The 15,182-nt window shown below is 47.0% G+C and overlaps 1 protein-coding gene across 1 annotated transcript in view; it reads left to right on the forward strand.

The window, feature by feature from the left end:
• Window positions 1–15,182, forward strand: part of PIN4 (peptidylprolyl cis/trans isomerase, NIMA-interacting 4) — a 62,002-nt gene that overhangs the window by 14,835 nt on the left and 31,985 nt on the right. Inside the window, exon 2 of the mRNA XM_069728710.1 lies at window positions 3,874–3,947. Within this exon, the coding sequence (XP_069584811.1) occupies window positions 3,874–3,947 (74 nt within the window). The remainder of the gene's footprint in view (window positions 1–3,873; window positions 3,948–15,182) is intronic.

A 15,182-nucleotide genomic window follows, 5' to 3' on the forward strand; every position in this document is an offset into this window, starting at 1 on the left:
ATATAATGTCTGATCCCCGGCACCTGTGTATATATATAATGTCTGACCCCCGGTACCTGTGTATATATAATGTCTGACCCCCGGCACCTGTGTGTATATAATGTCTGACCCCCGGTACCTGTGTGTGTATAATGTCTGACCCCCGGTACCTGTGTATATGTAATGTCTGACCCCCGGTACCTGTGTATATATATATAATGTCTGACCCCCGGTACCTGTGTATATATAATGTCTGACCCCCGGCACCTGTGTATATATAATGTCTGACCCCTGGTACCTGTGTGTATATAATGTCTGACCCCCGGTACCTGTGTATATATATATAATGTTTGACCCCCGGTACCTGTGTATATATAATGTCTGAGCCCCGGCACCTGTGTGTATATAATGTCTGACCCCCGGCACCTGTGTGTATATAATGTCTGACCCCCGGTACCTGTGTATATATAATGTCTGACCCCCGGTACCTGTGTGTATATAATGTCTGACCTCCGGTACCTGTGTGTGTATAATGTCTGACCCCCGGTACCTGTGTATATATAATGTCTGACCCCCGGTACCTGTGTATATATAATGTCTGACCCCCGGTACCTGTGTATATATAATGTCTGACCCCCGGTACCTGTGTGTATATAATGTCTGACCTCCGGTACCTGTGTGTGTATAATGTCTGACCCCCGGCACCTGTGTATATATAATGACTGACCCCTGGTACCTGTGTATATATAATGTCTGACCCCCGGCACCTGTGTATATATAATGTCTGACCCCTGGTACCTGTGTATATATAATGTCTGACCCCCGGCACCTGTGTATATATAATGTCTGACCCCTGGTACCTGTGTATATATAATGTCTGACCCCCGGTACCTGTGTATATATAATGTCTGACCCCCGGCACCTGTGTATATATAATGTCTGACCCCCGGCACCTGTGTATATATAATGTCTGACCCCCGGCACCTGTGTATATATAATGTCTGACCCCCGGTACCTGTATATATATAATGTCTGACCCCCGGTACCTGTGTATATAATGTCTGACCCCCGGTACCTGTGTATATATATAATGTCTGACCCCCGGTACCTGTGTATATAATGTCTGACCCCCGGTACCTGTGTATATATAATGTCTGACCCCCGGTACCTGTGTATATAATGTCTGACCCCCGGTACCTGTGTTTATATATAATGTCTGACCCCCGGCACCTGTGTGTATATATAATGTCTGACCCCCTGTACCTGTGTATATATAATGTCTGACCCCCGGTACCTGTGTATGTATAATGTCTGACCCCCGGCACCTGTGTATATATAATGTCTGATCCCCGGCACCTGTGTATATATAATGTCTGACCCCCGGTACCTGTGTATATATATAATGTCTGACCCCCGGCACCTGTGTATATATAATGTCTGACCCCCGGCACCTGTGTATATATAATGTCTGATCCCCGGCACCTGTGTATATATAATGTCTGACCCCCGGTACCTGTGTATATATATAATGTCTGACCCCCTGTACCTGTGTATATATAATGTCTGACCCCCGGCACTTGTGTATATATAATGTCTGACCCCCGGCACCTGTGTATATATAATGTCTGACCCCCGGCACCTGTGTATATATAATGTCTGACCCCCGGTACCTGTGTATATATATATAATGTCTGACCCCCGGCACCTGTGTATATATAATGTCTGACCCCCGGTACCTGTGTATGTATAATCTCTGACCCCCGGTACCTGTGTGTGTATATAATGTCTGACCCCCGGTACCTGTATATATATAATGTCTGATCCCCGGTACCTGTGTGTGTATATAATGTCTGACCCCCGGTACCTGTGTGTGTATATAATGTCTGACCCCCGGTACCTGTGTATATAATGTCTGATCCCCGGCACCTGTGTATATATAATGTCTGACCCCCGGTACCTGTGTATATAATGTCTGATCCCCGGTACCTGTGTATATAATGTCTGACCCCCTGTACCTGTGTATATATAATGTCTGACCCCCGGTACCTGTGTGTATATATAATGTCTGATCCCCGGCACCTGTGTATATATAATGTCTGACCCCCGGTACCTGTGTATATATATAATGTCTGACCCCCGGTACCTGTGTATATATATAATGTCTGACCCCCTGTACCTGTGTATATATAATGTCTGACCCCCGGTACCTGTGTATATATATAATGTCTGACCCCCGGCACCTGTGTGTATATATAATGTCTGACCCCCGGCACCTGTGTATATATAATGTCTGACCCCCGGTACCTGTGTATGTATAATGTCTGACCCCCGGCACCTGTGTGTGTATATATAATGTCTGACCCCCGGCACCTGTGTATATATAATGTCTGACCCCCGGTACCTGTGTATGTATAATGTCTGACCTCCGGCACCTGTGTATGTATAATGTCTGATCCCCGGCACCTGTGTATATATAATGTCTGACCCCCGGCACCTGTGTATATATAATGTCTGATCCCCGGCACCTGTGTATATATAATGTCTGATCCCCGGCACCTGTGTATATATAATGTCTGACCCCCGGTACCTGTGTATATATATAATGTCTGACCCCCTGTACCTGTGTATATATAATGTCTGACCCCCGGTACCTGTGTATGTATAATGTCTGACCCCCGGCACCTGTGTGTGTATATATAATGTCTGACCCCCGGCACCTGTGTATATAATGTCTGACCCCCGGTACCTGTGTATATATAATGTCTGACCCCCGGTACCTGTGTGTGTATATATAATGTCTGACCCCCGGTACCTGTGTGTATATAATGTCTGACCCCCGGTACCTGTGTATATATAATGTCTGACCCCCGGCACCTGTGTGTATATATAATGTCTGACCCCTGGTACCTGTGTATATAATGTCTGACCCCCGGTACCTGTGTATATATAATGTCTGACCCCCGGTACCTGTGTATATATAATGTCTGACCCCCGGTACCTGTGTATATATAATGTCTGACCCCCGGCACCTGTGTGTATATATAATGTCTGACCCCCGGTACCTGTGTGTATATAATGTCTGACCCCCGGTACCTGTGTATATATAATGTCTGACCCCCGGCACCTGTGTGTATATATAATGTCTGACCCCCGGTACCTGTGTATATATAATGTCTGACCCCCGGCACCTGTGTGTATATATAATGTCTGACCCCTGGTACCTGTGTATATAATGTCTGACCCCCGGTACCTGTGTGTATATAATGTCTGACCCCCGGTACCTGTGTATATATAATGTCTGACCCCCGGTACCTGTGTGTATATAATGTCTGACCCCCGGTACCTGTGTATATATAATGTCTGACCCCCGGTACCTGTGTGTATATAATGTCTGACCCCCGGTACCTGTGTATATAATGTCTGACCCCCCTCGTGTCTGTATCTTTTTGATGAATATTCATATTCCTGGCCGAGTGGGGTCCTGAGTCGTGGCCGAGTGGGGTCCTGAGTCGTGGCCGAGTGGGGTCCTGAGTCGTGGCCGAGTGGGGTCCGATCGCTGAGCCCTTTTACCTGTGATCTTCCCTCAGTGCCATGCACCTTGACTGTAGTGAATGTTTTCCTCTGGTTTTCCAGATTGGACACGTTTTGCGGCTCTTCGGTGGGGTCTCTGCAGTTGTGGTGGTCGTCCCCGCTGCGGTGGGTGATTATTAGCGGGTAGCGCTGTGTCCAGGATGTAGTGTCATGGCCGTCTCTGCTGCAGCGGCTTTTCCCCTCTGGGGTTCATGTGTTTGTGTGGAAGGTGAATTGTGATGAATTTCTCTCCGCTCTTCTTATCTGTTCTCCGATCTCTCAGGTTTTTGTGACATTCATTACTTTTCTTCTTATTTTGGGCAGGTGGTGCTGGTGCCACTGGAGCTGACGCCACCGACAAGAAATCCCAATCCCCAAAAGGTGGAAATGCGGTGAAGGTACGGTGTGCATTGTACATCACATATGATGAAGGAAGCATTAAAGAGAATCTGTCACCAGGTCCTTGCTCCGTCATGTTAGGACAGCATGATTTAGGGGCAGAGACCCTGATTCCAGTGATGTGTCATGTCACGATTCACACCGTGACCGTCACCCCCACGTCACAGATCGGGGTGACTTTAGGCTAACAGACGGCTATCACATGTGCAGGGGGGCTTATCTTAGTTATCCCTCCACTCCACAATGTGATGAAAACACACACAAGGCTATTGACCTCTTAGTTTACAGCAGTGGCTTATTTTAGGTATCCCACTGCTCTTCAATATACCACGAACTGCAGGGATTTATGTATATCCCACTTACAGTTCCACTTGAAACTTGCAGCTCTCTGGCGCCCCCCTTTCTCTCAGGTCAGATTAGGTACTGCACCCTGGGGTAATTAGTCGCCAGAAAGGCTGCCTGCTATGTACTGGCTATTGGGCACGCTGCAGCGAGGCGATAAACTACTCCCACTCAGGCAGGAACAATAATTATCAACGCCACAGTCGCTACAACAACACCCCACTACCCAGTACAAAGGTATGCTGCCACCAGCTCCGATTAAACGGGTCTGAAGCTAACCCAACACAGTAGCGTAATTCCCTTCAGAAGACTTGGGGTACGTTTTAGAACAGGAAGAACGAATCTAGTATTAAATAATATACCCCATCAAAGGTTTAAGGCAGTGTTTATAAACAGTTATATAAAGATGTTACAATATGAGACAATTGAAAATATGTACAAGGTAATTATAAAAATAACAGGGGTTAAATGAGAAATAACACTTACATGTGTTCTGAGCATTGAAGGCAACCAGGCTAGTTCCATATGTCCCAATGCATTAGGACTCTTGTTAGGAACAGCTCTTCAAGTCAGACTCACATAGGCTCCAGCAGACAGACAGCCTTATAGCTCAACCTGATGACATCACAGAAAGGGCTGGTTTTTCCAGACCCTCCTACCTCTTCAGTTGAACTAAATTTAACCTACATTTTTCTAATGCCTGTAACTCCGCTACAGAACATGTCATAGTCATAACAAACCCAGCATTCATCTCGTATTAACATTGGCATTCTAATGAGCTCAAATATGTCCTATTTGTGATGTATAATTACAGAGCAATCCCTACTTTTTTACCTGATGGAGTTAGATGCTCATGTTTGCAGCGGTTGTCAGATCTGCTGATGGACGTAAAGAATATGTATTTTTCCTTTTTCTAGCCTAAATCGTTAGCCCAATATCTTACAAGAATGGAACAAAGGACTTCTTGCATTTACAGAAGGGAATCAGACCGGTTTTAGCTAGTACAACTTTCCACTGCAGCTATGCCAGTCGTAAATGCCTTTCTTCAATAAAACTCCCCCACATGCATTGACAAGGCAAGCTCTTACCTGAGTGAAAGGGAAGGGGGGGGGGTATTAGCCCACAGCCTGGGCTAACAAGAGAAACTAAACTTATGATATTTCATACAATATCGTGACACCTCCCCCTTTTGGTGTGCGCTACGGAGGCAGAACCCCTTGGTATGCCTCCATGCGCACCTCTAGGTTCACCCTGGCGGGACAGTCCATCTGCATTTCCATGCTCCCTGTCCGTTGTGTTCAATGGTGAAGTCAAACTGCTGAAGGGCAAGGCTCCAGCGTAGCAACCTGCCGTTGGTTCCACACATGGCGTTTAGCCAGCGCAGAGGGTGGTGGTCGGTCACCATGGTGAAGGTGCGACCGTACAAGTAAGGCTGCAAGCGTTGCAGGGCCCAGACTATGGCCAGGCACTCCTTCTCGATGGTGGAGTAGGTCACTTCCCTCGGCAAAAGTTTCCGCCTCTGGTATAGCACGGGGTGCTCTTGGTCCTCCAAGTCGACCTGGCTGAGTACAGCACCGAGGCCAAACTCGCTGGCGTCAGTCTGTACCAAGAATGGTCGACTGCTGTCAACACAGGGGCGTTGCACAGTGCTGTTTTCAACGCCTGGAAGGCCCCCTCACAGCCGTCGGTCCAGTTGACGATGTGGGGTAGCTTCTTCCTGGTAAGATCCGTCAAAGGTTTTGCCAGGCTACTATATATATATACCCTAACCCTAACCCTCATGCCCATCTGGCACTTTCACGGCTTGATAGTCAGTCCTGCTCGGTGAATTCGCCTGAGCACCTCCTCGAGATGCTGCAGGTGTTCCTCCCAGGAGGGACTGAAGATGGCAATGTCATCCAGGTACGCCACTGCGTACTTCTCCAGTCCCTGAAGCAGGAGGTTGACCATCCGCTGGAAAGTGGCAGGGGCATTCTTCATGCCGAAGGGCATGACCGTGGACTCGTACAGTCCAAAGGGTGTGATAAAGGCGGACTTCTCCTGCGCCTCAGGGCTCAGGGGAATCTGCCAGTATCCTCGACTCAGATCCATTATTGTCAGGTATTTTGCGCCAGCTAACCTTTCAAGCAGCTCCTCGATGCGCGGCATTGGGTGCGCGTCAGAGGCTGTGATGGCATTGAGCCCCCTGTAGTCCACGCAGAACCGGGTGGTCCGGTCCTTCTTTGGCACGAGAACTACAGGTGAGGCCCATGCGCTCTTGGACCGTCAAATCACCCCCAGCTGTAACATCTCAATCTCCTGGCGCATAATCTGCTGCACCTGGTCAGAGATTCGATAGGGTGTTCGCCGTAGTGGGGCATGATTCCCGGTGTCCACCTCGTGGACTGCTAACTCAGTCCTCCCAGGTCGGTTGGAGAACACGACCCGGAAGGGTTCCAGGGTGGTCTGCAACTGCAACCGCTGGGGTTCGGTTAGTGAGGTGCTTACCTCCACATCCTCGATGGACCCACCGGCCTTGGCTTGGGCCAGCATGTCCAGGAGGGTGTCTTCCTCCCCGTCTTCGGGCAAGCTGCAGACCGGTAGGACGAAAGGTTCACGTTCGTGATGAGCCTTCATCATGTTGACGTGAAAGGCCTTTCGCCTACCCCGAGCGTGGTCATGTGTGACCACATAGGTGACCGGGTTGAGCTGTTGGTGGACGACGTACGGTGTTGTGAATTCTGCTTTTGGGTTCCCTCCAGTGGTTGTAGGTGGTAATGCAGTTGTCCTGGTCAGGTGTATCTGCTGATTGCAGTTCTGACTGGGGTATTTAGGTGTGCAGGATTCATTAGTCCTTGCCAGTTGTCCATGGTTCAGGGAGGTTTTGGATCTGTGTCTGGTTCCTCTTGCCTTGCTGCCAATTCAGCAAAGATAAGTGTCTGGTTTTGTTTCTGTGGCACACATGCTGTGTGCTTAATATTTTCTGCTATTCACTTGTTTCCTCTTGTCCAGCTTAGACTGTGTCAGTGTTTTCTCAGTCTTGTTGGATTCTCAGGAGTTGCAGATATACGCTCCACATCTTTAGTTAGATGGTGGAATTTTTTGTATCATCTGCTGTGGATATTTTTTGGAAGGGTTTTAACCCCTTCATGACCCAGCCTATTTTGACCTTAAAGACCTTGCCGTTTTTTGCAATTCTGACCAGTGTCCCTTTATGAGGTAATAACTCAGGAACGCTTCAACGGATCCTAGCGGTTCTGAGATTGTTTTTTCGTGACATATTGGGCTTCATGTTAGTGGTAAATTTAGGTCAATAAATTCTGCGTTTATTTGTGATAAAAACGGAAATTTGGCGAAAATTTTGAAAATTTCGCAATTTTCACATTTTGAATTTTTATTCTGTTAAACCAGAGAGATATGTGACACAAAATAGTTAATAAATAACATTTCCCACATGTTTACTTTACATCAGCACAATTTTGGAAACAACATTTTTTTTGTTAGGAAGTTATAAGGGTTAAAATTTGACCAGCGATTTCTCATTTTTACAACGAAATTTACAAAACCATTTTTTTTAGGGACCACCTCACATTTGAAGTCAGTTTGAGGGGTCTATATGGCTGAAAATACCCAAAAGTGACACCATTCTAAAAACTGCACCCCTCAAGGTACTCAAAACCACATTCAAGAAGTTTATTAACCCTTCAGGTGCTTCACAGCAGCAGAAGCAACATGGAAGGAAAAAATGAACATTTAACTTTTTAGTCACAAAAATTATCTTTCAGCAACAATTTTTTTATTTTCCCAATGGTAAAAGGAGAAACTGAACCACGAAAGTTGTTGTCCAATTTGTCCTGAGTACGCTGATACCTCATATGTGGGGGTAAACCACTGTTTGGGCGAACGGCAGGGCTTGGAAGGGAAGGAGCGCCATTTGACTTTTTGAATCAAAAATTGGCTCCACTCTTTAGCGGACACCATGTCACGTTTGGAGAGCCCCCGTGTGCCTAAAAATTGGAGCTCCCCCACAAGTGACCCCATTTTGGAAACTAGACGCCCCAAGGAACTTATCTAGATGCATAGTGAGCACTTTGAACCCCCAGGTGCTTCACAAATTGATCCGTAAAAATGAAAAAGTACTTTTTTTTCACAAAAAAATTCTTTTAGCCTCAATTTTTTCATTTTCACATGGGCAACAGGATAAAATGGATCCTAAAATGTGTTGGGCAATTTCTCCTGAGTACACCAATACCTCACATGTGGGGGTAAACCACTGTTTGGGCACATGGTAAGGCTCGGAAGGGAAGGAGCGCCATTTGACTTTTTGAATGAAAAATTATTTCCATCGTTAGCGGACACCATGTCGCGTTTGGATAGCTCCTGTGTGCCTAAACATTGGTGCTCCCCCACAAGTGACCCCATTTTGGAAACTAGACCCCCCAAGGAACTTATTTAGATGCCTAGTGAGCACTTTGAACCCCCAGGTGCTTCACAAATTGATCTGTAAAAATGAAAAAGTACTTTTTTTTCACAAAAAAATTCTTTTCGCCTCAATTTTTTCATTTTCACATGGGCAGTAGGATAAAATGGATCATAAAATTTGTTGGGCAATTTCTCCTGAGTACGTCGATACCTCATATGTGGGGGTAAACCACTGTTTGGGCACTTGGGAAGGGCTCGGAAGGGAAGGCGCGCCATTTGACTTTTTGAATGGAAAATTAGCTCCAATTGTTAGCGGACACCATGTCGGGTTTGGAGAGCCCCTGTGTGCCTAAACATTGGAGCTCCCCCACAAGTGACCCCATTTTGGAAACTAGACCCCCCAAGGAACTTATCTAGATGCATATTGAGCACTTTAAACCCCCAGGTGCTTCACAGAAGTTTATAACGCAGAACCATGAAAATAAAAAATAATTTTTCTTTCCTCAAAAATGATTTTTTAGCCTGGAATTTCCTATTTTGCCAAGGATAATAGGAGAAATTGGACCCCAAATATTGTTGTCCAGTTTGTCCTGAGTACGCTGATACCTCATATGTGGGGGTAAACCACTGTTTGGGCGCACGGCAGGGCTCGGAAGGGATGGCACGCCATTTGGCTTTTTAAATGGAAAATTAGCTCCAATCATTAGCGGACACCATGTCACGTTTGGAGAGCCCCTGTGTGCCTAAACATTGGAGATCCCCCAGAAATGACACCATTTTGGAAACTAGACCCCCAAAGGAACTAATCTAGATGTGTGGTGAGGACTTTGAACCCCCAAGTGCTTCACAGAAGTTTATAACGCAGAGCCATGAAAATAAAAAATAAAAATTATTTTCTCAAAAATGATCTTTTAGCCTGCAATTTTTTATTTTCCCAAGGGTAACAGGAGAAATTTGACCCCAAAAGTTGTTGTCCAGTTTCTCCTGAGTACGCTGATACCCCATATGTGGGGGTAAATCACTGTTTGGGCACATGCCGGGGCTCGGAAGTGAAGTAGTGACGTTTTGAAATGCAGACTTTGATGGAATGCTCTGCGGGCGTCACGTTGCGTTTGCAGAGCCCCTGATGTGCCTAAACAGTAGAAACCCTCCACAAGTGACCCCATTTTGGAAACTAGACCCCGAAAGGAACTTATCTAGATGTGTGGTGAGCACTTTGAACCCCCAAGTGCTTCATAGAAGTTTATAATGCAGAGCCGTGAAAATAATAAATACGTTTTCTTTCCTCAAAAATAATTATTTAGCCCAGAATTTTTTATTTTCCCAAGGGTTACAGGAGAAATTGGACCCCAAAAGTTGTTGTCCAGTTTCTCCTGAGTACGCTGATACCCCATGTGTGGGGGTAAACCACTGTTTGGGCACACGTCGGGGCTCAGAAGGGAAGTAGTGACTTTTGAAATGCAGACTTTGATGGAATGGTCTGCGGGTGTTACGTTGCGTTTGCAGAGCCCCTAGTGTGCCTAAACAGTAGAAACCCCCACAAGTGACCCCATTTTAGAAATTAGACCCCCCAAGGAACTTATCTAGATATGTGGTGAGCACTTTGAACCCCCAAGTGCTTCACAGACGTTTACAACGCAGAGCCGTGAAAATAAAAAATCATTTTTCTTTCCTCAAAAATGATGTTTTAGCAAGCAATTTTTTATTTTCACAAGGGTAACAGGAGAAATTGGACCCCAGTAATTGTTGCGCAGTTTGTCCTGAGTATGCTGGTACCCCATATGTGGGGGTAAACCACTGTTTGGGCACATGTCAGGGCTCGGAAGTGAGGGAGCACCATTTGACTTTTTGAATACGAGATTGGCTGGAATCAATGGTGGCGCCATGTTGCGTTTGGAGACCCCTGATGTGCCTAAACAGTGGTAACCCCTCAATTCTAACTCCAACACTAACCCCCCCACACCCCTAACCCTAATCCCAACTGTAGCCATAATCCTAATCACAACCCTAACCCCAACACACCCCTAACCACAACACTAACCCCAACACACCCCTAACCACAACCCTAATTCCAACACACCCCTAACCCTAACCACAACCCTAATTCCAACTGTAGCCATAACCCTAATCACAACCCTAACCACAACCCTAATTCCAACCCTAACCCTAAGGCTATGTGCCCACGTTGCGGATTCGTGTGAGATTTTTCAGCACCATTTTTGAAAAATCCGCGGGTAAAAGGCACTGCGTTTTACCTGCGGATTTTCCGCGGATTTCCAGTGTTTTTTGTGCGGATTTCACCTGCGGATTCCTATTGAGGAACAGGTGTAAAACGCTGCGGAATCCGCACAAAGAATTGACATGCTGCGGAAAATACAACGCAGCGTTTCCGCGCGGTATTTTCCGCACCATGGGCACAGCGGATTTGGTTTTCCATAGGTTTACATGGTACTGTAAACCTGATGGAACACTGCTGCGAATCCGCAGCGGCCAATCCGCAGCCAAATCCGCACAGTGTGCACATAGCCTAATTCTAAAGGTATGTGCACACGCTGCGGAAAACGCTGCAGATCCGCAGCAGTTTCCCATGAGTTTACAGTTCAATGTAAACCTACGGGAAACAAAAATCGCTGTGCCCATGCTGCGGAAAAACTGCACGGAAACGCAGCGGTTTACATTCCGCAGCATGTCACTTCTTTGTGCGGATTCCGCAGCGGTTTTACAACTGCTCAAATAGAAAATCGCAGTTGTAAAACCGCAGTGAAATGCGCAGAAAAACCGCGGTAAATCCGCCATAAATCCGCAGCGGTTTAGCACTGCGGATTTATCAAATCCGCAGCGGAAAAATCCGCAGAGGACCAGAATACGTGTGCACATACCGAAACCCTAACCCTAGCCCTAGCCCTAACCCTACCCCTAACCCTAACCCTACCCCTACCCCTAACCCTACCCCTAACCCTATTCTAACATTAGTGGAAAAAAAAATTTCTTTATTTTTTTATTGTCCCTACCTATGGGGTGACAAAGGGGGGGGGGGTCATTTATTATTTTTTTTATTTTGATCACTGAGATAGATTATATCTCAGTGATCAAAATGCACTTTGGAACGAATCTGCCGGCCGGCAGATTCGGCGGGCGCACTGCGCATGCGCCCGCCATTTTGGAAGATGGTGGCGCCCAGGGAGAAGACGGACGGGACCCCGGCTGGATCGGTAAGTATGATGGGGTGGGGGGGACCACGGGGGGGGGATCGGAGCACGGGGGGGGGAATCGGAGCGCGGGAGGGGTGGAACGGAGCACGGGGGGCGTGGAACGGAGCACGGGGGGGTGGAACGGAGTGCAGGGGGTGTGATTGGAGCACGGGGGGGTGATTGGAGCACGGGGGGAGCGGACAAGAGCACGGGGGGGAGCGGAGCACTGGACGGAGGGGAGCCGGAGCAGTGTACCGGCCAGATCGGAGGGCTGGGGGGGCGATCGGTGGGGTGGGGTGGGGGCACATTAGTATTTCCAGCCATGGCCGATGATATTGCAGCATCGGCCATGGCTGGATTGTAATATTTCCCCCGTTATAATAGGTGAAATATTACAAATCGCTCTGATTGGCAGTTTCACTTTCAACAGCCAATCAGAGCGATCGTAGCCACGAGGGGGTGAAGCCACCCCCCCTGGGCTAAACTACCACTCCCCCTGTCCCTGCAGATCGGGTGAAATTGGAGTTAACCCTTTCACCCGATCTGCAGGGACGCGATCTTTCCATGACGCCACATAGGCGTCATGGGTCGGATTGGCACCGACTTTCATGACGCCTACGTGGCGTCATGGGTCGGGAAGGGGTTAATACTGACCGCTTAGTATTCTGTCCTATCCTTTCTTATTTAGCTAGAAGTGGCCTCATTTGCTAAATCCTGTTTCCTGCCTGCATGTGTCTTTCCTCTACTACTCAGTCAATATTTGTGGGGGGCTGCCTATTCTTTGGGGTTCTGCTCTGAGGCAAGGTGGAATTCCTACTTCCATCTATAGGGGTATTTAGTCCTCCGGCTGTGTCGAGGTGTCTAGGATTTGTTAGGCACACCCCACGGCTACTTCTAGTTGCGGTTGTTGTGAATTCTGTGGCTGAGTTCACTTCTGTGGTCACAAGTGGTATTGCAGTCTCTGGGCTTCCTCCCTCAGGTGTTTTGGTGAGCTCGTTGGCTGCCTTGCTATTTAGCTCCACCTGAGTCTGTCTTCCTTGCTCCTTGTCAATGTTCCAGTGTTGGATCTGAGCTACTGCATCTTTCCTTGGGCCTGCTGCTCTGCTAGATAAGTGCTTCTAGTTTGTTTTCTGTTTTTTCTGTCCAGCTTGCTATTAACTTTTGCTGGAAGCTCTGAGAAGCAAAGGGGTGCACCGCCGTGCTGTTAGTTCGGCACGGTGGGTCTTTTTGCCCCTTTGCGTGGTTTTGCTTTAGGGTTTTTTGTAGACTGCATAGTTCTCTTTGCTATCCTCTCTCTGTCTAGAATATCGGGCCTCACTTTGCTGAATCTATTTCATTCCTACGTTTGTCTTTTCATCTTGCTAACAGTCATTATATGTGGGGGGCTGCCTATTCCTTTGGGGTATTTCTCTGAGGTAAGTCAGGCTTGTATTTCTATCTTCAGGCTAGTCAGCTCCTCAGGCAGTGCCGAGTTGCATAGGTAGTGATAGGCGCAATCCACTGCTGCTTATAGTTGTGTGAGGATAGATCAGGTACTGCAGTCTACAGAGATTCCACGTCTCAGAGCTCGTCCTATTGTTTTTGGTTATTGCCAGATCTCTGTATGTGCGCTGATTACTGCACGCTGTGTTGCCTGATTGCCAGCCATATCAGTACAAGGAGCCACACCAATGATTCCCAATAGAGGGAAAAAAGAAATCCTGACATCATTTTTTTTTCTTAGCTCTGTCTTCAGTCCTTTTTTTCCCCTAGACATTTGGGTGATTCTGGACACAGGTGTGGACATGGATATTCAGGCTCTGTGCTCCTCAATGGATAATCTCGTTGTAAATGTACAAAAGATTCAAGATACTATTGATCAGAAATCGATGCTAGAACCAAGAATTCCGATTCCTGATTTGTTTTTTGGTGACAGAACTAAGTTCCTGAGCTTCAGAAATAATTGTAAGCTATTTTTGGCCTTGAAACCTCATTCTTCTGGTAATCCTATTCAACAGGTTTTGATTATTATTTCTTTTTTGCGCGGCGACCCACAGGACTGGGCGTTTTCTCTTGCACCAGGAGATTCTGCATTGAGTAATGTTGATGCATTTTTCCAGGCGCTGGGATTGCTTTACGATGAGCCTAATTCAGTGGATCAGGCTGAGAAAAATCTGCTGGCTTTATGCCAGGGTCAGGATGATATAGAAGTATATTGTCAGAAATTTAGGAAGTGGTCAGTACTCACTCTGTGGAATGAATCTGCACTAGCGGCTTTGTTCAGAAAGGGTCTCTCTGAAGCTCTTAAGGATGTAATGGTGGGATTTCCTATGCCTGCTGGTTTGAATGAGTCTATGTCCTTGGCCATTCAGATCGGTCGTCGCTTGCGCGAGCGTAAATCTGTGCACCATCTGGCGGTATTGTCTGAGAGTAAACCTGAGCCTATGCAGTGCGACAGGACTATGACTAAAGTAGAACGGCAAGAACACAGACGTCTGAATGGTCTGTGTTTCTATTGTGGTGATTCTACTCATGCTATTTCTAATTGTCCTAAACGCACTAGGCGGTTCGATAGCTCTGCCGTTATTGGTACTGTACAGTCCAAATTCCTTTTGTCCATTACCTTAATGTGCTCTTTGTCATCGTATTCTGTCATGGCGTTTGTGGATTCAGGCGCTGCCCTGAATCTGATGGATTTGGATTATGCTAAACGTTGTGGGTTTTTCTTGGAGCCTTTGCGGTGTCCTATTCCGTTGAGAGGAATTGATGCTACACCTTTGGCCAAGAATAAGCCTCAGTACTGGGCCCAGCTGACCATGTGCATGGCTCCTGCACATCAGGAAGTTTATTCGCTTTCTGGTACTGCATAATTTGCATGATGTGGTCGTGTTGGGGTTGCCATGGCTACAAACCCATAATCCAGTATTGGATTGGAATTCCATGTCGGTGTCCAGCTGGGGTTGTCAGGGGGTACATGGTGATGTTCCATTTTTGTCTATTTCGTCATCCATTCCTTCTGACATCCCAGAGTTCTTGTCGGACTTTCAGGATGTATTTGAAGAGTCCAAGTCTGATGCCCTACCTCCGCATAGGAATTGTGATTGTGCTATCGATTTGATTCCTGGTAGTAAATTCCCTAAGGGTCGTTTATTTAATTTGTCCGTACCTGAACACACCGCTATGCGCAGTTATGTGAAGGAGTCCCTGGAGAAGGGACATATTCGCCCATCGTCGTCACCATTGGGAGCAGGGTTCTTTTTTGTAGCCAAGAAGGATGGTTCGCTAAGACCGTGTATTGATTACCGCCTTCTTAATAAGATC

The sequence above is a fragment of the Ranitomeya imitator genome, chromosome 5 (genome assembly GCF_032444005.1).
Source record: "Ranitomeya imitator isolate aRanImi1 chromosome 5, aRanImi1.pri, whole genome shotgun sequence".
Lineage (NCBI taxonomy): Eukaryota > Metazoa > Chordata > Amphibia > Anura > Dendrobatidae > Ranitomeya > Ranitomeya imitator.